This window comes from Meleagris gallopavo, chromosome 8 (assembly GCF_905368555.1).
Source record: "Meleagris gallopavo chromosome 8, MGAL_WU_HG_1.1, whole genome shotgun sequence".
Taxonomy (NCBI): Eukaryota; Metazoa; Chordata; class Aves; order Galliformes; family Phasianidae; genus Meleagris; species Meleagris gallopavo.
Genome location: NC_139411.1, coordinates 6,846,022 through 6,870,696, shown reverse-complemented (window position 1 = coordinate 6,870,696; position 24,675 = coordinate 6,846,022). Strand labels below are relative to the sequence as shown.

Below are 24,675 nucleotides of genomic sequence, written 5' to 3'. Positions count from 1 at the left end.
CATGAAGTATTTTCTGAATGATGAACAGGGCTTTTATCAATTGCCAGCAAGTATTCTTCAGATTATGATCTTTCAGGTACTACTTTAGCTAGAGAATTCTGAAAATCATCTTTAGAAGATTAAAAATAGGTTAGACACTTTAGTTTCCTCTTATCCTGCCCCAAGTTTTTTGATACCAAATTGTAGTTAAGATGAATCAACCTTGCCACCCCTCTAAAACTACTTTTCTAAATATGTAGTGCTAGGATAGAAATGCCACCATATGGCATGCTCACCACTTCCTAATGAATCTTTTTTCCACCATGCTTTCCAACCTTCTGTTGTGTGATTAGAACCCAGAGTAAAGGGAACGTAACCTTAAGTGGCTCTTTTTTTCCTGTGGCACCTCTGTTTTTCCACTGAGCACTTGGAATGTCCTTGATGCTCATCCCATTCGTTTCTGTTCTCCTGTACCTTTGGAGCTCTTGAAATTGTGTTCTTTTTTTCCCAAGATTTAGTTTCATGTATGTGACATGCATGTGATGTTTTTCCATACTGATACTGTTGCTGAGTTAGTGGCTGTTCTTGTTTCCTTGGTCTTTTTTTCCATATCTCATTTTCAGTATAAATTCAGAATTTGATTAGTAACTATTAGAAGTTAATTGCTAACTGCAGAAGCTTTAATTTGAGCAATCTGTTGTATTAATTGTTGAGACAAAGATATCAGGAGATGGAGAATGGAAGAGGTAGGGTAGTATTTCAGCTAAGAGTATTCATTAGGCTCAATTATCTCTTTGGTCAGATAGAAGTATGTGTCAGGTTATGAGGGAGAATATCTTTTATAAATTAAAAGAAAAGCAATATAACCCATGCCGTGTTCATGGTTGGGGGTGTGTGTATGTATGTACACATGTATGCACAAACTTAAGCAATATAAACTGCTTTTCAGGAACTGTTACTTGTAAATCATAGCTCAAAGTTTGGGGCACAATGTTTTCTTTATCTTCTGGCTAAATATACAGTATAAATATAGCAAGCCTTGGCACGAAGTCATTGTTGATCTGGAACTCAATGACAGTGTCACTTGCAGTAAAAAAGAAGGGATGAATACAGTAAAAGCAAATAGCAGGAGACAGGTGACAAAAATGTATTCTCACTAGAAGAAAGAGTCTTAATTTTTTTTTTGCTCTATTACCATTTTGTTCATTTTAAAATAATAGGCTTGAACTGAGGGTGCAGGCTGGTTAAAAAAAAAAACAAAAACAAAAAAACAACAACAAACACAGCAAAACAGGTTCATGGCATCTAAACATGATTTAAATCACAAGTGTACTTAACGTTTATGGAAACTATGAAGGTTTTGTATAGGCTATGGTTTTAAAAATGAAATTAAAATTGAATTTTTTGCAATAGATGTAGAAGTCAGAGGCATAAGCTTTTTGTATCTTTAAGTGTATTAATAATTATCAAAGTTGATGAATATCCAACTGTTTTGTTTCTTTCTAAGCTCTGACCTGCCAGTTACTGTAAATGATGTCAAATATCAGAAGTTGCTTCAGTTACGTTGGCATAAATTTATTCTAACACTTCAGAAATTCTAGCAGAACTGATACTGTAAGTTAATTCATGAAGCATAAGTCCTTGTACATACCATAATTTGCTGTTCCAGAAAGTGCTTCATATTTGTACTTAATGTAGTATTTCATAAAGAATGGACACCAGAATGAACTAGGTAATACTGAGAATGGAAATCAGCTATTAAGAGATCTCAGAAATATAAAAACTGTATGCAAGTTATTGCAAGTTTAGTCTGTTTAAAATAGCTAATAATCTTGCTAGAATTATGGTTTCCCTAATTAATAGACTTGTAAGTATCACTAATTATATTCTTTCACAGATCCTATTGATTTGTGTCTTTCTACGTTTCTTGAAAATGGCCCATCCTGATGTAGTAATGAATTTATCTGCAACCACAGTTTTCTGAAAGTAGCTTTAGGGATTTTTTTTACCTATTCAAAGATTAAAAAAATGCAAATGTAAGCATGTAAATTTAGGTTCATTCTTCAAACTCATTTTGGAAGCTGAGCAATTGAGATTTGATAGTTAGCTATCTATTGCCCAGCCACCCTCTGTTACATACATGTTTTCCGTGTAGTGTCCTGCTCAAAACTACATTCTGTAGTTTTATTGTCTGTACAGTCAGTGATAACTTAAGGGGAACCGTTATTTTTGGTTAGCTATCCTCAAGAGTAAAGCCTTCTGCAATTATTGACTGACAGAGCTAAATGGTGACATTTCTGGAAGGACTTTGTACGGATCTCATTTAATTAATTCACTTCCAGTCAGTATGTGCCTATTCTTTAGTTGTGATGAAAAATAGAAGTAAATAAAGCCTTGAAGAACATACTGAATATAAATTTGCCTGAAGAATTTAATGTTGGTGGAGAAAGCTTACAATGTGGCATCCGTTGCTGCAACCATCTGGCAGGTTTGCAGCACTGTTTCAGTAATAATAAATACTTTTCCAAAATCAAGTTTACGTGTCAAGCTTTCAGTTTATATTGACAAATTATTTGGCTTCTTGGACTGGGAAGTTTGTTTGCAGATGCTGAAAATCTGAGCAAATAATGATAAAACCTTGAATTTAGATGAAGATGCCTGTGAAGGATTCTCACCCCTGAGATCAGTTCCTTAGCATCTTCTTAACTTGAACATTTTCCCATGCCCTGGAATAGTAAATATTGTGCGGTAAGAATTGATTTCTTCCTTTGTCTCAGAGAAGTAGTGATAAGATCATGTTTTGGTTTCTAAATTTTTATATAGGTTCACTCACATCTCTTTTAAAACGAGTGTGTGTGGGAGCACGTGTATTCTTGTCCTTTGCTATATTTCTTCTGCACTTTGCCTTTCATTAGAGTATTGTTCCAGCTTACTTTTCCAAAGCCTCTCTCACACTTCTGGTAAACCTTCATAATCATTTGGCTGCCACTGTGTTCTGTTGTGATCTTTGAGTTTCATCTTCCACCTTGGCCTTAGATTTTTTTTTTGTATGCTTTGACTCTGCAACTATTAATTCAAACCCCCAGATGCTGAAGCCTAGTCAGTGTGTGTTTATCTTCATATTTAGCATACGTTTCTGTCACTGTCAAGCACTTCTCTACTGTTCACTTGCTCTTCTGTTACACAAAGGTTGCTCTGAAAGTAATGCTTCCTTTTTATTTTCATGGAAACTACAACAGCTACAAAGAGCACAGTAACACTTTTTGATAGAGCAAGTTCTCGGTTACAAAACACCTTTTTTTTTTTTTTTTTTTCCTTTTCAACATAGTTACTGCCATTAGCTGTACACTTTTTTCAAAACAAACAAAAGCCTGCGTGCCATGCTCATATCTGCATCAGCAGAAGTGGTGCACTGTCTCACAGCTGCTATTATAGCTTTGTAGCTAAGAAAATGTTGGCTATGCAGTCCATCATTCATTGGTCTGATTAGATAAAAGTCAGGAGGCCCCAGATCCAGACTATATGTTGAGTATGATGGGACAACGCAGCCAAGGATTGCAATGTTCTCCATGGTCTTCAAACTGGTATGGGACCTGACTTTATCATGTTGCAAGAGAAAGGTTGTCACCTTCTCTGGCCTGACTCTGGAAATTTGAGCATTCAGCTTAGTGTCACAGTGTAGTAGTCAGAATTGATGGTTTGTCTCTGTTTCAGGAAAATCCGAAAGGATTGCCCCTTCCCTTTTGCAAAATATAGTGCACATCCCTTTACTTGCTGAGGGCTGAGCCTGGAATATTTTCTTTGATGGGGACTTTACATGTCATCACTCCATGAACTGCTGTTTTGACTCCAGCTTCTAATGGTGGCACTGCATCTTGTCACCAGTAATCGTGATCCAGGAAACTCATCTTTAGCCTCATATTTGTTCAGTAGGTTCTGACCAGCTTGCATATGCTGTTCTTTCTGTTCCTGCTGAAATGTACCATCCTCATTGTGCTCACATCCACTCAATATTAAGTAAGCATCAGTGAATGTGTGCCACTTGTTCCACATGAAGGAACTGAGTTCCATACCTTTGCTTCATTTGCACTTCTATGTCAGACTGCCCTTCTGCTGCCATCATTGCAAAACAACAACATGTAACAGAATATTATCAGGAAAGTTCAACCTCTACTGCCATGCCACCAACATCTGCTGGTGACATCATGGTCACCATAATGAAATAGGAGATGATACTTTCAGAGCAGCCCTTATAGTATCACTAATAGGTACACTTTGTTGGTAGCACAAAGTAACTGGACTAGATAGTTGTGTTGTACATCTGCTTCTTGGTTTGTTAAAGTAACACTGTTACACTCAGCACTTGCCCAGAAGTGGACTGTGAAAAACTACCATGTGGAACTTACTTTATACTTTCAAAATTACCATTGCATGCCAGGGTTAATTATTTACATCTTCCTGCTGCTGAGCTAGCAAAAGGCAACTGATGCAAAAGCATTTGGTTTACACTGATGCTTAAAGTATGTTGTATGTTTCTTTTTGATGTGTTCTCTTAACAACTGAGGCAACTGGTAAAGATAGGCGAGGCGGCAAAGATCATCTTATTAATGCTCAAAACCTCCAGACGTATGGATCTTTCCTGCATTTTTTTTTTTTGTGCAGCAGGAAAAATTTTTCTTTAGTAGTTGTAGCTTTGAATATTGGTGTACACTTGGAAAAAGAGTTGCACTATTTGGCTGATAGCCTAAGACTACTAACATAGCAGTAGCTTAGAAATTTTTTCTCTTCTCCTGCTATGGCAGAAGCATGTTATAGAATCATGAAACCTGGAAAAGATTGTTAAGGTCATCTTGTCCAACCGTTAACCCATGTCCACTAGCCGTATCTTTCAGTGTCATATCTGACTCCACCTCCCTGGGCAACCTGTGCCAATTCATCACCATTTTTTTCTGAGCATAAAATGTCCTTAATATCCATCTTGAACTTCCCCCTGTTGCAACTTAAGGCCATTACCTCTCATCCTATTTCTAGTTACCTGGTAAAGGAGGCTGACGCCCTTTTGTACTTGTCTAGAGTGGTGAGATCTCCCCTGAGCCTCCTCTTCTCCAGACTAAAACAATCCCAGTTTCCTCAATCGCTCTTCATAAGGCCTGTGCTCCAAACCCTTCTCTGGAACACTCCAGGGTCTCAATGTCTGTCTTGTAGTGAGGGGCCCAAAACTGAACATGAACCAAAGCTCAGTACAGGGGAACAATCCCTGCTTGTGCTGGCTGCACTATTTCTGATAGAAACCATGATGTTGTTGACCTTTGTGGCCCCCTGGGCACACTGCTGGCTCATGTTCAGTTGGCTGTCAGCTAACACCCCCAGATCCTTGCCCTCTCTGCAACTTGTCAGCCACTCTGCCTCACGCCACGTAGCAATGTGTGAGGTTATTGTGAGCAAAGCGTGGGACCCAGCACTTGATTCTGTTAAAGCTCGTACAGTTGGCCTCTGCCCAGCTATCCAGCTTATTCAGATCACTCTGTAGGGCCTTCCTACCCCCAGGCAGATCAATATTTCCTCCCAACTTGGTGTCATCTGCAAACTTCCTAAGGGTGCACTCAATGCCCTCATCCAGGTCATCAATAAAGATATTGGACAGACCCCAATACTGACCCCTGGGGGACACCACTCACAACCAGTCACTAGCTGCATTTAACTCCATCCGCCATCACTCTTTGGGCCTGGCTCTCCAACCAGCTCTCTACCCAGCAAGGAGTGTATCTGCCTAAGCTATGGGCTGTCAGGTTCCCTAGGAGAATACTGTGGGAGACAGTGCCAGAGGCTTCGCTGAAATCTAGTTACACTACATGAACAGCCTTTCTCTCATCCACCAGGCAGGCTACCTGGTCGTAGGAGATGAGGCTGGTCAAGCAGGACCTGCTTTCATGAATCTGTGCTGCCTAGACTTGATTTCCTGGTTATGCTGCATTTCCTTTTATTCACCTGATGGGTTATTCCAAGGTTCAAGTCTCTTCATAGCACTGGAAAAGTCTGGTGGTGATATTTTTGTATTTTTATAAGGGTTTTTTTTTCTTTTTCTTATTTTTTACTAAAAATTAAGAACAACAACAAACAGGTTCCCAGTGCAGTTTGGTTTAAAACTTCATAAAGCTTTTAGCAACAATGGTACAATTTGTCAGGATCTATGGAAGCTATTCATTTTGTTCTGGTTTGAGTCAGTCTTATACTTTCACCCTTTTGTGCAGTTTCTTTTTTTTGTGGATAGTTAATGTTCTGAGTCGCTTCTCTTATAGGATGCTTTTGCTATTGTTTTTTTTTGTTGTTGTTTGTGGTGGTTTGTTTTTTTGTTTTTGTTTTGCTGTTTCACTGTTTCAATATCTGGGAAATGAGAGGAATGGGATTCAAGTTCAGTGCCTCGATGCACATAATAGCTGAGGGGGGAGGATCTGTTGAGGCTCCTGCCTAGCATTGAGGTACAGGTGGGAAGACTTGTATCACAGCTGCAGAACCTTGAAAAATCCAAACATCTTTAAGTTTATTTTTTTTAAATAAAAACTTAGGTAAGTAACGTTCTCATCTTTTAATTCTACTATTGCTTGTTATGGGTTTTAGAGACTTTCTGATAACTAAGCTATCTTCCCTCCACTTATTAAGAAACTGCAGCTTTCTGTGTACTTGAAATATGTTCTATAATCTGAGGAGATAAACTTATTAGTGTGTGTATGCTTATTTTTCTTAGGCATCCAAATGTGTATTTGGCTAATAGAGGGAGACGATTATGAGGCTTTTTCTTTTTTAAAGGAAAAGCTTTGTAAATTTCTTTGCTGGAGTTTTGTACGCTATTAAAAGAAAAGCCATCTTTTCATAAGTCAGACTTACTGTCAGATAACTATCTCTTAATGTAATTTATGTAGAGGATCAGTATAATATTTACCACTTGTAAAATCAACCCAAGTTATAATACATTAATAAATCTCCAGCACTGTATTTCCTGTTCCTTATTTGATTCCATTGATGTTGATTTTTAATTACTTTCTTTTGATGTGCAATTAGGCAATGCTTTTGATTTTTACAAAGGAGAAATTCAGCTTTTGTTTGAGACTTGTCCATATGGAGCAATGTAAACTTTGAAGTCTGCTGCCAGAGTAATAACTAGGTCTGCTTCTCAACTTATAAGATGTTCCTTGGCATTTTTGAGAGGGGAACTGAGCCGTGCCTGGAGAGCAGTTCAGTCTAGCAGGCAGGACACTGAAACGAGTTAATTGCCCTTTCTCCATTTACTTCTTCAGTCAACCAATAATGAGTTACTGAGCAGACTGTATTTAGGGCTGTTCTTTGAAGTGTTAATATGGATGCCTAAAAGGTACTGGAATGTATCAAGACATCTAAATATTTCTTCACTTTTACAATAGTATCATAGCTATTAAGTAGTTCAGCTGGCTTGTTCTTAATCTCTCATTTTAGAGAGAAGAAGGAAGAGGATATAAAACTTTAGTCACTCTTCCTAATTTAATGCATTAAAATATCAAAGAAGGGAGAAAAAAAAAAACCAACAAAACAAAAACCAACCAACAATAAAAACCCAAAACAACCAAACAACCAAACCAACAACGACAAAAAAACACGTTACCAAGCTGAACAGTTCTCTACAAGATGAAACTGGTGAAACTGGCCTTTTTACTGTCTGGAGCCTGGACTATATTTAGAGAATGAAAGTCATTTTCTATTGTTCCTGCATGCTGACATAATGTAGGATGAAATGTGAGCAAACCGTATACAAATGGCCTGAGAAATGTAGTGCTGTTTTGTATGGTGCTGCGGGTATTCAGAGCTTTTGTTCATGTCTCATCAGTCAGGGATCAACTTGTCTTGTGCCTAGGAATATTTGTTTTTTAATATTAGTCTCGATGCAATATATTATATTGTTTTGTCATACTGCTAGACTAAAGCTAGTAATGTTCTCTCATGCAGTAGTCTAAAAATTGTGTGAACCCTAATGGCTACTAAGAGCAGACTGTGAGAACATGTGAAGTAATCAGTATCTCCATCTAGAGTTTATCAGATGACAATGAACTTTTGCCTGGTGATTTCTCTTAAGTAATTGTTCTAACTCCTCTTCTGAAGAAGAATGAAGGGGTCTTCTCTATTTTTTTTCTTTGTTTTCTGTTCTAGTTTAAGAGTATTCTGCTGGGCAAGTTCCATGACTTGATTTAGATGGATATGTGAAGTTACATCTTAACAGTAATGAAACTTGGAATAACGATGTATGAAATCTAATTAGATGTAGAAAAGTGGTGGGTTGGGGAAATGTTTAAATTTGCATAGCATTAAAAAAAAAATAAAATCAGACTGTTTATTTGTAGAAATCATATAGTACTTAATAAACTTTGAAAAGAATCATGGAAATAAAATACTATTTTTCAACCTTGGCAGTGTGATGTGCAACAGGCCAGCAGACAAACTAGAGGGGAGGGGCAAACCATTTTCCTGGTTCTTTTGATAGACATGTTTGTTTAGATATGAAATTGTCACTATCTGAAGAAATACCTGCAAATGGTTGCTGTTGCTATCTGCTGGTTACTGGTAGCTGGAGGCAATGAAAGAACTTACTCTTGGAAGCAGTGTTCCAGAACCCTTGGTAACAGATTTTCCACTGGTAAACAGTAGAAGGGCTATAAAGACTTAAAGCTGACTTGCTGAAGTGGAACATCAAGAGTGTCCAATTTGAGAGGGCAGTTCCAACTTGGGTAGGCATCTTTTAAAGGCATGGGTAGAGAGAAAAATATACATGTAAAGTTACTTTTTCCTCTTGTCAATTCTGTGATTATCTGAAACATCTGGTAGGCAAACCTGCAAGTAATCAACATACACAGTCACAGTTTTCTGATCCTGTAGTAGGGGCTCAAGCTCCTAAAGCAAAGTGCAAGGCAAGCAGGTCAGTGTCATGCTTTCTCTTTCACAATCAGTAATGCTATCATAAGATGGACTCAAAAGGACTGAGATTTATTGGGAATTTTTTTCAGATAAAGTCTTTTTACTATAAATTAAAGCTGTTTGATTTTCCAGAGGATCAGTGTTGTTAACCAGTGTATTAATTGGTAAGGCATTTAAAAAGCCTATAAAAATACAAATTTTAGCATACATTTTCAACGTGAAAAGTTCAACTACTGTATTTCTTCCTGGGGAAAAAAAAAAAAAACAACAACCAACTTTAACAGATTTGTGTGCGTATATAATGAAAAAAAATGGAGGTGTATTATAAGATTTCTGGCTAGTTAGGATATCACAATGCCATCACTTCCTGTGGACTTCAGTAGAATCTCACATTAACCTCAGCAAAGTAGAAAAACTCGTAAATATATTGATGCCTTTCTGGGGGAAAACAGAAAAGAATGGTGTGGCTTTTTGGTGTCTTGTTTTTCCCTGTTCTCTTTTTTTATTATACTTCTCCCCCTCTCTCTTTCTGCACAGGGTGGGTATTCTGCTCCCTCCTTCTCTCCCTGGCAGGGCTCATTCCAGGGCATCCCTCGGACTGTTCCACCGCACCGCAGACAGAGTGAGTCTGTACTTCTCACTCATCTCCCTCACCGTGTTCCAGTAGAAGCTTCCCTTTGCACGCACTGTTCATCTTGTAGTATCCTCCTTTCTCAGGCAGATTTACAGGCATACACAACAGTCTGTGGCTAACCAAAATGCTTCCTTCAGCCAGCGTAAAAGCAGCTACAACTTAGAGCTTTGTAACGGTTACTGAATGCTGATCCACTTCAGCAGATCTTCAGGCAAAACCGGAGTAGTCCCATGTTTCCAGTCTTGTCTTAACATAAATCTTGCTTGCTGCATTTTCCCTTTGTTTTTCATGGCCGTAATACACTATCCCATTTGCATTTGTTCTGTTTGCTCATAAGTCTGCATGTATGCGTATGTGGATGTATTCACATGAATATGTTGTGGATGTACGTAAAAAGATATTGGTGACAATGTAGTTGTCGTTGCCTCTCACAAGAATTTTTCTTAACTTTTCGGAATGGCTTTCCTCAAATTAGTTTATTTTTCTCCTGGTATTTATTGTTTAAAAAAAAAAAAAAAAAAAAAACACAACTAAAAACTTCTAATACATCGAAGTGGCTGTTGCAAGACTTGCATGATTTGCTAACGTTGCTTTTGTGCTAGCTAAAGTGTGGGCTGATATAAGATGCTTTTGTTCTCTTGGCTTGGATCTGCAAAACAAAGACAATTGCTGATTTTAAAAATGTGTACTTACATAGATGTAGAGAAATGGTAAGTCTTATTTTGTGCTTTGGATTGCATTGTATACAGATAATTGTTCAAAGAAATATAACTAGTTAATAAAGCAAAGTTATATTTTTTAAATTTACTGTAATTTGAAAATTACAGTGTTTGTTTAGCAATGTCCAAGAGTGTATTTGGATGGGAAATGCAGTATAATTGTGGAAAGAGTAAGATTTCCAGGGCTGGTGGAGATCTGAAGAGTAAGCTGCACCTTGGAAAAAACTAAGCTTACATTTATTTCAGTTTGAAATAATCCTGACAGTTATTTCAACTGCAGGAAAAGAAAATCTTGTAAGATATCTCAAATTGTATTTCAAATACTCTCTTGACGTTTGTGACAATATTCATTTAATCAACTCACCAGGAATGCACTCCCGGTTCCATAGGCTGTTCTCTTTGCAGTAGAAGGATATGCTTTGTTTGTGTGTTTGCCTGTGTGTAAATGTAGTGAATGTAGAGCTCCCAGCGCTGATCATCATGTGTCTGTTTCTGGCTAGAGGGCAACAGTAGCACAGCGTGGCTGGTGTGCTGGCCTAGCAGCAGGGAATTGGAGTTTGAAAAGATTGGTCTTAAATCTGAGGAGCATATAAATACTACAGCTCTGGAATTCAGCAGTCATAGAGCCAGAACTGACAGCAGTACCTGAACTCCCAGATTTGCACCTCTGTGTCATGTCATTTTTCTACTTTCTTAGTGGTTCTGAGCTCCCACTTTTTTTCCACCCACTGCAGCAGCCTCTTATTCAAGGATTTCGCAGTGAACTTCCATTACTGAAGCTGATTGGATTTTAAGTACACATCTTATGCATTGGATTCTATAAATGAATAGTTACTGGAGTTATCACTAGCATCTTTGCTAGTGATGGATCCTCCATACTAGGTTTTCTTTTGGTTCAGGCAGATTTTAGGTCTTCTGTCTTTAGTAAGGAATGCCAAAGGGAGGGAATTGAGGCAAAAGGTAAGGTGGGTATTGCCACTGAGGGGGGAGGGGAGGGGGAAAGCAGTTCTTTTGCAGTAATATTGAGTTGGATGGGAACACAAAGGAGTGTTTTGGCAGTGTTTTCCATCCAGAGATAATTGGAATTAGGCACTTGCATAGATTATGCACAAACTTGAACACTGGAATGTGGGAGGTTCTGTCCAAAGATCAGGAAGCACTTCCTTATTGTACAGGTATTGGAGCACTGGCACAGGCTCCTCCTTGGTGATCTTTGGAAGCCTCCTGGATGTGTCCTTGGGCACTTTGCTCTGGAGATCCCTGCTGGAGCAAGAGTTGGGCCAGTACCCAGAGGGTCCTGCCAACCTCAGCCATTGTGAGATTACGGATCCCAAACCTAAGACAGCATCTGCTCTTGTGAATGATGCAAGTATTTGCTGTTACTAATAGATGATAGCTACTTAGAAACAGTGTAGATCAAGAATGTAAATCTGTAAACCGGTCATATGTAGTTGTTTACTATAATTCTATGGCTGCTGGACTGCTAATTATAGAATCATAGAATGGCCTGCGTTGAAAAGGACCACAATGATCATCTAGTTTGTGCAGGGTTGCCAGCCACCAGACCAGGCTGCCCAGAGCCACATCCAGCCAGGCCTTGAATGCTTCCAGGGATGGGGCATCCACAGCCTCCTTGGGCAACCTGTTCCAGTGCGTCACCACCCTCTGTGTGGAAAAACTTCTTCCTAATATCTAACCTAAACCTCTCCTGTCTCAGTTTAAAACCATTCTCTCTTGTCCTATCCCTATCCACCATTCTAAACAACCATTTAACCTTCTGTTTATACACTCCCTTCAAGTATTGGAAGGCCACAATGAGGTCTCCCCAGAGCCTTCTCCTCTTCAAGCTAAACAAGCCTCTTCTCATAGAAGAGGTGCTCCAGCCCTCTGATCATTTTAGTGCCCTCCTCTGGACCCGCTCCAAGAGCTCCATGTCCTTCCTGTGCTGGGGGCCCCAGGCCTGGACTCAGCACTGCAGATGGGGCCTCACAAGAGCCAAGTAGAGGGGGACAATCACCTCCCTCTCTGTGCTGGCCACCCCTTTTTTCATGCAGCCCAGAACACAGTTGGCTTTCCGGGCTACAAGTGCACACTGCTGCCTCATGCCCAGCTTCTCATTCACCAGGACCCCCCAAGTCCTTTTCCAGAGGGCTGCTCTCAAGGAGATCTTCCCCACTTTGTATAAATACCTGGGATTGCCCTGACTCAAGTGCAGCATCCTGCACTTGGCTTTCTTGAACCTCATTAGGTTTTCATGGCTCCACTTCTCCAGCCGGTCCAGTTCTCTCTGGCTGGCTTCCCTTCCTTCCATCCAGTGCATCGGCTGCACCGCTCAGCTTGGTGTCATCTGCAAACTTGCTGAGGGTGCACTCGATGCCATTGTCTGTGTCATTGATGAAGATATTGAGAAGCACGAGTCCCAAGGCTGTGGGACACCACTTGTGACTGTTCTCCACTGATCACATGTGCCCCTGCTGTCAAATATTGTAATACTTTTGTGCATATGCTTCTTCTGTAAGCACTGATTTCAAGGTTGGTGTGCTTACAGCCTGATTTGCCCTAAGGCCCATCCATTCGAGAGTTTGTTGTGTTTTTTTTTTTTTTTTTTGCCATGCTTTGGAGTCATGTGCATATTTTGTACTTCAAAGGAGAATAGTTTTTATAATATTTTGTTGCTTCAGCAGCCTTGGAGACAATTCAGCATTCCATATTTCATAAACATTTTCCCAATAGTGTGTGGATTTCTTTTTAAGAATGAAACTGTTTGGTTTTGTTGTTCCAGTATCTCAGGTGTGCTGAACTTGATTTGTCTATTATGTTGCTTTATTTTTCTATTGATAATAGGATATAATTTGATGATATAGCAAACCTTCTCCAATGCCATTCAAAACTTTTCTATTTGTATCCTGGAGTTTTAACAATGCATCTCTAGAAACACTACGTTTTCAATAAGCCAATTATAAATTGTTGTAACAATAGAAGAATATACTACCAGTGTATCTCAGCACCTAGCCCTACCTACTTTTTCCATATAGAAATAGAGATGAAAGCCATTCTTTTGCTCACCTGAAGCTCTGCAGTTGTCTACATTTGTTTACTAAGCACTTTGTGGGAAAAGTATTCAGAGCTTTTGTATATAAGAATTACAAATAAAGGTAATGAAAGTAGTTCTAGCAGAATTTCCACAATAAATATATAAATTTCCTGATCAATTTAGGTTCTTGGTAGGGTGTGCGATGTCTTGATATTAACAGAACAAATTTGCTTCAGAAAATTAACTTGGAAATTCTATGAGTCTCACATTAAGAGTGATAAATTATTACAAATGTCCTGAAAAGACTGTATTATTGTCCTTTATTCTCTCACAACACAAATAAATACGTACAGTGTGCAGTTACATGAAGAAATGTCCTTTAAGAAAACACCCTTCTCCCTAGTTGGGTAGTTGGATGTTTGGACTACAGTGGAAATGTTTCTTGTGTGTAATCACTTACGTTTGCAATCAAAGCTTAATTATGTATGGCCATACTTTTCTCTTAGTTGCCCATAAATCTGAGTTTGTGGACGAAAAACCTGCCTTGATGTATTATATTATTTTCAGCAATTTTTTTTTTAGAAAGTTCTGTTTATACACACACTATGCAGAAAAATCCGTGCTATGCCATATTATTATTTTATTACCTCACACAGTGATGAATGATAGTTTGAAGAAAGGGGAGAGATTCAGTCTGTTATATCTCATAGTTTGATGTCTTACTCCATCCTACCAAATGCTATGTTATGATGCTGGAACACAGGTTTAATACAGCTAACTGGAAAAAAAAGAAAGGGGAAAAAAATCAAAATATTGACAAATGCTACAGATTTAAGGTGTGAAATGTTGTTCGTAGAAAATGACAGCTTTTCCATGTAGACTTCCAGCAAGGCTGCATTTTCAAAGGAAGGTCTGTGAAATAACAGCTTATCCTGTGCAACGGCAGTGAGGTGTGATGTCAGAAAATGAAGCATGTATGTGATGGAGTTTGTGTTCCTCCTCACTCCTTTTCCAAAAAGAAGACACATTAGTTTGGAGTCTCTTCAGACTCATGAGTGAGTTGCCAGGAAGATGGATGCAGTCAACAAGGTTGGAATATGTAATGCAGTTTAACTTATGACATTGTTGTTCATTGTTAGGTATTTAGCATATATGTGTTTGGATGCAGGTATTTTTGATGTTTGCGCTTATAATCATGCACAAATGCTGGTTAATATTCTGAAGGGTATTTGAAGTATAAGAGATTAAATGTGTTAAAAGAATTGAAGTTAAAAGAGCAGAGGTATTCCGTGCCGATTTTGCTGTAAACATGGTTTGTGCTGCATTACTTAAACACTTAAATTGCTGTCTTTGTTTCTGGAAGATGGATGAAAAACAAATGTGGGATGTGCTAATTGCAATTTAAACGATGAAAAGTTGCAGTTCTGTCATGGCAATTGCTCAATGTTTTGTCTTGGTCCTCTGACATCATTGTCCTTGTCTCTTTCTTGTCTCTGCTTTCCCATTATGCCATTGGCAAGGAGTTGAGAAGTTAGTCCATTACTTCTGTGATAAAGCGTGGTACAGTACAACTTCAGATTTCTTCCCATCTCCTCCTCACGCATTTTACTGTTGTTCTTTTGCCCTATGCATGATGCATGTCTATTGGAGATGTGCATGCTGTTTTTATTTCTCATTCCTTCATTTCCTTTGTTTCTCAAAATACTGCAGGGGGAAAATGTCTGTATTTAGTTCTGCAGAGATACTGTACGGGGAGTTGAGATGGGTATTCAGATTGGAGAAACAGAGTAACCAAAGCAAAAATGAAGGGAATTTTAGAGATAGTGCAGTGCCTGTAACTGTTATGTCTACATTGACATAACTGCTTATCAGTATAACGTACTTATTTACGTCTTTATTAGTTTTGCATTGGAAAACTATCTCAGTGGTTCAGTACCTTTATACTAATTATAAATCTCTTCATGGATATTGGCATTTTTCAATAGATAATCAGAGAAACAAGGAAAAATCCCTGAGGCTGATGTGATAGGAACTCCGATTGAATAGTCTTGATTGGTGCATCAATATGTCCAAGTACTTGAAGCTCTTGCCACTACAGAAAATTCTGTTTCTTCGTCTTGCAATGTGTTCACAAAGCATTTTGTCTGCTCTACTTTCTGAGGAGAACTAATTGTCCTCAGTTACATGGTACTAGAAATAAGTTTGAGCATCAAACTTCACATTTCAGGAACATCAGGAAGGAATGTAGGTGTTTTTGTCTCCCTGGATTTTTTTTCTTTGGACAAAAGAAGAAATCTTAGCATGACGGTCTCCACCAAGTCATGGTCCATCTCTCTTTGAAGTACTGTCTAATGTGCATTTGAAGCAAGACAGACAACAAATTTTTAGGAATTCTATGAACTAAAGTATTATTTATAGGAGGGGAAATGCTTTGTTATCTTTCTATTCTTCCTCCCTGTGGCAGATTTCACAAGCAGTAGTCCTTCTACTGGCTTTTAGACCAATAGCTTAGACATAATTTGCTAAAACCCCATGAACAGGAACTTGCATGTTTTTGAAGTATTTTTCTGCTTTCACTGTCACTTAGATGTGTAGCAACTTGAGATAATCTGTATTTCTGGTAACTGACCAGACTTTGAATAAGTGGAAATGCGAAGTTAGGAAATAGTACAGTATTTAAAAAAAAACTTGGCAAAAGATGATACCATATCTTTAGAGCCCTCTTTATAATTTTGGGCACGTACCTGTCTTCTGTTTGAATTATGAATTTCATGGATCTTAACTTGCTTATACCCTTTCAGATTATGATAGGTAACAAGAGAAGTATGGATTTGGCTATTTTTCTACATAAAGCATTAATGCAAAATGGTCCAAATTGAAAAGTCTAAGTATTACCTATTCTACTGTCAGAAGCCTTGTAATAACAGCATTATCAAAAGCTTGTTTCTCTGTTGTTCGTGTTTCTATTAACTTTCTTTTTCAGCAAGTTAATTTTTCTGATTAGTATAACTAGCATAATTAGTTTCTAAGTTAAGATTTGTAGTGTCAGGAAAAATTTGCATTTTTTTAAGACTGGCATTTAGAGGCCCTTTCTAGGAGAAAGGAAAGGTTTTGGTGTTGTGTACATATTTGAACTCGACATAATATTACTTGCTATAAGCATAATTTTTTTTGCATCATTAGATGAGAAAATCAGTTATTTAAGTATTTGTACAGTAATAATATGTGCCTTGCTTTGATTTCTGTGCACGTTTTTAGCAGTTTTGTTTTTGTAGGTGTGCTCTCAAAATAATAAACCAGTTTGGCTAGCATCTTATAAACTGGAAGGATACTAATTTCTGTAACCCGCTACAGAAACTCTGAAAAACAGCATTCATATCTGTGGGATTTCTTAAACAAAGCTGTAACTTATAAAATTTTGAATTACTTCTTGTTTTTAGTACTTCCTGTAAGATTGCTTGCTTAAGAAGGATGGTTTTGCATTTGACAGCACTCAGAAAAAATAGGTTGTTATGGAAAAGTACATTCATTCTAGAGGAAGGTTTTTTACTCATCTGATGCCAATTTTAAATCCTCCTTCCCCTCCAAAACCGATTGTATTCAGACTGTTCAACATGTTTCTCACTTCACGTATTGATGTCACTGGTCCAACTTAGATGTTGCCTTTTCTTACAACTAGGACTGGTATATTTTAAGTGGAAAAAGGTGGCTAGCAAATTGGAATTTGAAAAAGAGCCTCAGTATTTCTCCCATTACCATTAATTTTTCTCATTATGATGACTGAGGATTCTGTTTGTAGCAGTAATATTACAAGATGAAAGATGAAAATCTGAATCAGAATCCTAGGATGTGCTCTTGTTTTAGAAACATTATAGAATTTTAGCGTGCACAGATATCATTGTAGTCTCTCTGCTAAATCTGAGAAGAGCAAAAAGGCTGAACAAATAATGTTTCACATTTTGAAGCTGAGAATAATAATTCAAGAGAGTGCCTGAAGTGATAGTTGTACTCAAGTCCCTTAAGACAAATATTGCTTGTTTTACTCTAACTTATTTTACTTGTAAACAAATGCTTTAAGCGTGTTGACTATGCGCGTACAAACTATAATTTGGGCAGGATTCAAGTAGTTTCAGCAAATTTCATGGATAGGACTAGCTTGTTGCAGTTGAGTTCCTTTATAAAGAAAATGAGAGAATCATCCAAACTTGAAGCTTATTAAAAGTATAGTTTAAGTTCTAATTGGTTTTGGGGTTTGCAGTGGTAGGGTTAATGCAGTGTGTGGAGGCTGCGGTGTGCAGCGGTGGAGGATTGTAGCTAAAGCCAATTGATGTACAAGGGAAAAGGCCCTGCCAGCAACATGAGCGAGCTTCTCTCATTTACAGGCACTACTGGTGAACGTTAGCATGGTTATTTACTATGGATAAATTATTTACTATAGAGGGATACTGAAGATCCCCAGAGCTTACCCTGTGCATAACATTTTGTCTGTATAGTCAGATGGGAGTCTGAGGTAGACAGAGGAAGAAGGATATGCAACAAAACTGTGAAGGAATAGGAGAGCTGTGACGTATCTATTTGGTGTAGACAAAACCTGCTTATTCATACATTTCAGAGCCTGATGAAGAAACTCAGAATTCTCACAGTAATTTGCCCTCCACAGGTATTTTCTTGACAGTTGGTAGTTAGAAGCAAGATTAAACTTTACACCTTACACCTTAATTTAAATTGAAGCACTGCTGTTATCCATAAAAATGACCTGTCCTTTTTGGACTTTACTTTGTGATCCAGAAGAATTACTGGCAGTAATTTTTTGTCCAGTACTAACATGTCTCTTCTGGCAAAATATAATGTCTTTGTTGTGTTACTTTTCTCTCTTTGGTTATTAGTGTAGCAGTATGGTGATCGCTAGCTTCACATGTACTTTGTTATACTATTTTGTTGAAGATCATTTCTTTACCAGCCCATTTGAACTCACTTCAAGATAAGCAGTTTGCTACATCTATTCTGTAACCTAATTATAGCATACCTGTATCCAATTTTCCGGCATCAGTTATGCAAAGAAAATGTGCTGTAAATTCATTTACTTCCCCTCCTTTGTGCTTGCTCAGTCCCCAGTGATGGTATTTTGTGAACTTCTGCTGCCTTTGGGCCATCCTCTCCCTATCCCGGATTTCCCCCAGCAAAGGGGCTTATCTCTATTCATGATGAAAGAAAGATGCAGTGTCAGAAAACTGGGTGAGAACTGTAAAGGGACACCTTCCTCATGTTTATAGCTATGTAGTATAACTCCCTGGACTTCACTGGGATTGTTTCTGCTTACTGTTCTGCACGTGAAGGAAATCAGAAGTAAACCACTCTCCAATACAGGGAAACCTTCATGAAAATGAATATATTTTATATAAACTTCATTCCTGTGTGTACAGTATGTAGCAATGATGGAAGCTTTGGGGTAGCTAACTTGAGTACACAGCATATACAAACTAAAAGATGGATAGTCTGATAGCTGTTGCATTTGTTTAAGGATTCAAATCAGAATTTGAACAATATTCTTGTGTTACTGTTAGGATGTCCTGCAGACTTAAGGCAAAACCATCAACCAAGTTTTTTTGTTTCTTACTTTACACTGATTTTTTTATTTTATTTTTTTTTTGTCCTTATTATTGTGTATTTCAGTACTGGTTTAACTTTTTCCACCTAAGTTACAAATCACATTTGTACATGTCCCATAAACCATCCTATTTTACCAAAGTAAAATGTTTTACTTTTATAAAAGATATACAGCTGTTACCAAGCATCCAGTCAGCATACTTGGGGTTCAGAATGTTATCTGGTGCTTTCTTTGCCTAACATATTACTGCATTCTTTTCTCTTTACAGCCTCAAGTACTACAGCCTTCCAGCAGCCTTCCCAGTTCCACAGACCTCGTCCAGGGAAAACTAATAAAAATGCCACATATCGAGGCCCCCAGTGAATATTCTAAACATGGTGTGCATGAAAATGGCAATCATCAGAATCAAAATGCTGCAAATATATCTCTGAGAAATAGCCTGAATGATGTAACCACTTCAGTGAACACACAATTAAGCATAAAAGATGAGAATACATTGTATTTGGAAAATGTGAAAAATAAATATACTGAAGATCCTGGGGAGGTGGCTAGTGATAAAAAAGGTATGTTACTGTCTTGTTCTCGTCTTCAGACCTCTACCCGAATTGATGCTAGAGAGGTGTGGACTGAGGTAGCTGTGAAAGGTCAATCCTCACTCATATACCAGGCTTCTCGGCCAAAGACTTCAAGAATTGCAAAGCCCCCAACTGCTTTAGTGCCTCCTACAATGGCCGTACTCGCAAGGTCTGCAAATCATTCCGCTGCTTCCAAGGAACCTGAGCTTCTACCGTCAAGTAGTTCGACTCAACTACAGCCAACGTCTGGTCCGGATGACCTGAAGGGTAAACAGAGTCAGAAAGCATCCAAACTTCGCCCACCAACTATATCCTTTGTTAAATCTAAGCAAGTGAGCAGTCAGAAATCCACGTCGGTGTCTCAAGAGCCTCAAAGCACCAGTTTGAAAACTAACATCCCAAAGCCACAAGTACAGAGAAAGGAAAATGTGCAAACGCAGAACACCGCTTTGCATTCTGGGGACAGTTTGCCCTCTAATCGGCATTCCCGCCTCCCTAAGCCAAAGACACACTGAGGACATACCTATGTCTCATTGGGTGATGTCATATGTTAAATTGCTTCCTCCGTATTGACGGCCATTGAGGCTGTTTCATCTGCAGCCTGAGTGAATAGCAAAAAGAGCGTTTTCCTTTAGTGTTTGCATATTCTGTTTTTTTGTTCTGAAGCTCACGTTACGAGCTGTGCAGCAGTTCTTGAGAGTGTTAAATTATATTGTAATTCTGTATTAATGATTGTATTGCACAGTGATCTTAGTACTGAAGCCTGGTGGCCGTGAATATCAGAATGCTGCACTATGTATTCCAGGAGGGCAGAAATGATATCTTACCTCTGTTAACTTGAGTAATTAGACAATGAAATTACTTTTCAGTTTAACTTCTTGGTTCTGAGGACTCGTTAGGTTAGAGTGGTAGAAAGTTAGAATTATTAGCAGATGTTTTGTTGGCCATAATTCTGACTCTGCATTTCAGAGGCCTATGCAAAAATCCTCGTATTTATCATTATCTGAAGACTGACATATTTAATGTTATTTAATCGGATGGGTTGAGTGGTTTGTGTTGTTTTTGCTGTAATCTGAAGTTGCTCTGTTCTTTATTTATCTAGTTTTCACTCTTCACAGACAACAGATTTCACATGGTGAAATGAATCTTCTCTCTTAAACAGCATCATTTGTTAAGATATTGTGGTATGTTTTTATTGTGTAATAGACACATTACTGGGTAGATTCTCAAAACGTAGTGCTAAGGATATTTGTGCAAAACCTTGCAATGCAGGCTCTTATGAGTTGGTAAGTAAGGAGCCCGGGGGAATTAGGGGTCCATAACACCTATGTTGAGGTTGCACAACATGCATTTTAATGGATATATTTTAACTTTTATTGTACTGTTTGTATTTATTGATTTCTGTTTAATATTGAAAGACTCTGAAGTACCTGACTTGAAACGTTTGCACAAATTTTGCCATATGTGTAAGGATTTGAAACTATTTTACGTAATAAAACTTGTATTAAAAAAGCAACTATTTTTAAATAATAATAAATTAACCCAATTTATTTGTCCTTATCCAGAGCTGGTACTCTAAGAGTTTTTCAGAGATGTGCATTTTCTTTTGGGAGTTTTTCTGTAATTTTTTTTTTTTTTTTTTTTTTTGGTAATTATTCAAGAAGTGCATGATAACTGGTAAGGAGCATTTTGGGGAAAATAAAACAAAAAAAAATAAAAAAAATCAACGTTCTTCAGCTTCATAGGGTAAGTTTTTTTGTTTTATTTTTAAAGTGGTGTGGAAATGTGCCCATCATGGTGCAACTATGGGACCATAACACATGAGCTGTGAGTTGAATATATGCTTATCCAGTCACGTGTTCTGGAAACTTAATGTGATGTCCCATCTGCTGTTCTCCTCTTTCCCTTCACTGAATAGTAGATGTTAATGTTTTGGGGTTTTTTTTTTCTATTCTTGAATTGCTTTTAAGATAATCAGCAGAAGGCTGTTACAATTCACTTAAAATCTGTTTGTGTACAGCATATAATGACAGAAAAATGAAATACAGTAAAAGTTTGTTCTAGGCTTTGGCCTTAGGACATTGGCATATTGCAGTATTTTCTTTGAGAAAATGAAGTGAATGGGCATAGACATTTCATAAATATTTTCCACAATTATGTTGTGTAATATCAGCCCTTTAACTCAGGATATCCTTATGGATACCTTGGTTGGATGGGTAAATGGAGAAAATGCATGCAATTTGAATTTCTCAGTACATAATGAGTGTCCCCCAAAGGTTTGGATTCATCATGCTGTAAATTCTTCTAACTGTCAAAGTAGTAGAAAAATGAGAGGTTTGGAGGAGGAAGGAGTTAGGGGTAGCTTACATTCCAGAGCTGCTTCTAAGAATCTGAAGTAAGAGGCCTACAGGACTTCCTGGTAATTGAAGGGGCTATGTTGAATAGAATGTAACCTAGAAGTTATAAGATGAAAATAGATGCAACTCAAGATTGCTGTTACAAATACTCTCCAGGAAAAAGAAAAAAGAGTTTTTCTTGCAGAGCATTGAATTAGATGGCCTTCAGCGTAAACGTGTACTCTTGATAATGATTTTTTGAATATTTCCCAAATGAGCTCCTGGCAGCTAACTTTGTTACTCAAGAATTGAAAAACTGCCAAGGGAATGATCAGGTTCCCAGTTTGTTTTCTGGTCCGTATAGATTTCTGCGGAAGGTTTTTATGTTCACTTTCCTTGAAGAGAGGCTGATTTTATTTTTGGTTGTATATGTTTTTATGTAAAAAATAATAATTCTTTTCACTTAATGCAACTGATGGATATTTCACCATGAATTTTGTTGCTTCTTATCCTGGAATTGTCACCAGTCTGGTTTAATGATGTTAAAGTTTTTATGTTTACATTTAAAAGAACAGATATCCATCTGGCTGCACCTTTACTGAAAACTTGGGAACGAAGCAGAGAGATTACTAGGATTTTCATAATACAGAAGGTGGCTCTTCGTTTTATTTTTAGAAGAACAAAAATACATTATTCGGTGGTTTTTCTTCCCTGTTAAAGGAGCATAAATTGATTATAGTTTTTGATGTTAATAAATAGCACTTCTCCATTTTGTTCTGGAAGATTAGAGAGACATTGAGCTGGAAAAACTGGGATTTGCTCACGGATGAGACAGATGCTAGTCTGAATTGTTTGTATTCAGCTGCTAACCTCGCATCCCTGTAAAGTATTCTAGCTCTTCTGACTCTCCCAGGGAAGGCTCTGTTGCATGTATAGTAAGTCCAGAGTACGAGCAAAGCCTGTCAGCAGACGGGCGAGGGGGAAGAGTAGCAGTGAAGTGAAGTTTGAAGGCTCACTTCGGTGAAGGATAGGAGTTGGGGGGGAGACAGGTAAGAGGGTGTTGTGTACAGCTTGTAGAATGGGATTAAGTAAGTATTTTCAGGTAACTTATCTACCTTATGGAAGGTGCAGATATATAATCAGTACTTGTGCAGATTGTTCTAAATGCATAAATTATTTTATATCTTTAAATTTTTGGGTTTTTAGATTATTGCATTTTTTAATGTCTTATTCTTTTGTGCAGTATTCACAGAAGTATTAAACTACTGTTCAGTATGTGTGTACAGAGGCAATTACATGTTTTAACAAGTGAATAAACACAAAAGAAAAAACAGAATTGCACTTTAAATGAGCTTTATTGCTTGGAGTTGTGCCTAAAGTAATCTAGATGCCTCCTGCTGTGTATGGCTTTTGTTTGAAACTAATTTCCCTGCTAGCGTTACTGTTTCCAAGATATCTTCACATCACTTTCACAAAATTGATATGCACTCTAGCATGTTTGAAAATAGTCATGTAGTGTACTGAGTTTTTGTTGTGCAATGGCTTTAAATTTTCTGTGGAGTTTTAACACTGCTGAAGCAGCCAGTTACCTTCCGCTTCCCTGAAGCCAACACTTCATTTTACCAATCAAGGCCAAAGGCAACATTTGCTTAGGACTAGTGTAGCCCTTCAAAAATATCCCAGCATATCTTTTTGTTGGGGGGAAAAAAAAAAAAAAAAAAAAAAAAAGTGCAATACTGACTGTTAGAATTCCTGCAAGTGATCACAAAAGCCCTGAAAATCCAAAATTGCACTGAATTTTTCATGTAGTTCTGAGAAAGGTGGGTTCTTTAGACTCACTGCTGTGAGAGTCGAAGTTAGATGTAGCAACTAGACTGCACCATAGCTCAGTAAAATTTACTTCATCCTCGATCTAAATGCCCATTTGTTGTAATGATGCTGGAAAACTGGTTACCATTTGCGTGATTTACTTTGTTTGCATGTCACAACCATATGCACATCCTATTCTAAAATGTCATATTGGGTAGCTTGCATGTTACGGGGGGGAGAAGTATTTGTTTTTGCACAGCACATAATCCTCTTATTGTGGACATTTTCTTGCCGTTCATAATGGCATTCTGTTCTTGAATTGGGCTTCCGTAACTATTCCTTATCTTGTTATAGTGGCTTTTTCTGAGCAGAGTGGATTTAATACATGATTCTGGTGGTAGGCCTCAGTATAGTAATCTTAACAACGCTATTGAGGAAATTCAGTCACTGCTGTGGGAAAGCTTCTAGCTGCCTACTCAACTATAAAAGCATCATAATAAAAAACAGTATAATTCCAGTGTCAATGAAATCTTAAATTCAGTACTAGCTAAAACAAGAGGTACCCTTACTATATCTGCTTTGTTGGTTTTGTTGGTTTTCTTTTTTTTTTTTTTTTTTACCCAGGCCAGAGTAAATATTGTATATTGGGATTTGCTTGTAAAGTTGATTTAAAACCCTGTATGTAAAAATTCCTTCCTCAATGTTGCTCTAGTGAATAAAAATAAAAGTCATAATTCTAATCAGTTGCTATTTCTCCTGACTGTTCTCTTCATATATATATATACATATATATATATTTTTTTTTTTAAACTCTGTCGTTGAGTGTGCAGAATTATGAGATGGAAAGGGAGGTTTGGGAGTGGTGGCAGTGGTGGGAGATTCTTTAAGCTTACAATTGTTTTCTCACGAACTTGTCTTTCTTCAACAGACTTGCAGCTTTTTTCCTCTGACTTAAAGCGTGAGAGCATTTAAAAACAGACAAAAGGCATAGAAAAGCTATGAACAAGGACTGATGTGGTTAGTTTTTGAAGGTATGTTATT

At 37.7% G+C, this 24,675-nt stretch overlaps 1 protein-coding gene across 3 annotated transcripts in view; it reads left to right on the top strand.

Annotated features, from left to right (window-relative positions):
* Positions 1–24,377, top strand: part of CCSER2 (coiled-coil serine rich protein 2) — a 70,995-nt gene extending 46,618 nt beyond the window's left edge. For 2 of the 3 annotated variants that reach the window (XM_085229031.1, XM_085229032.1), the window contains exon 10: positions 19,183–24,377. In XM_085229031.1, coding sequence (XP_085085157.1) covers positions 19,183–20,004 — 822 coding nt within the window. In that variant the 3' untranslated portion in view covers positions 20,005–24,377. Of the gene's footprint in view, positions 1–9,456; positions 9,542–19,182 lie in introns of all 3 variants that reach the window. The other variant, XM_085229033.1, reaches the window with a different exon arrangement.
* Positions 24,378–24,675: the final 298 nt, after the last annotated feature.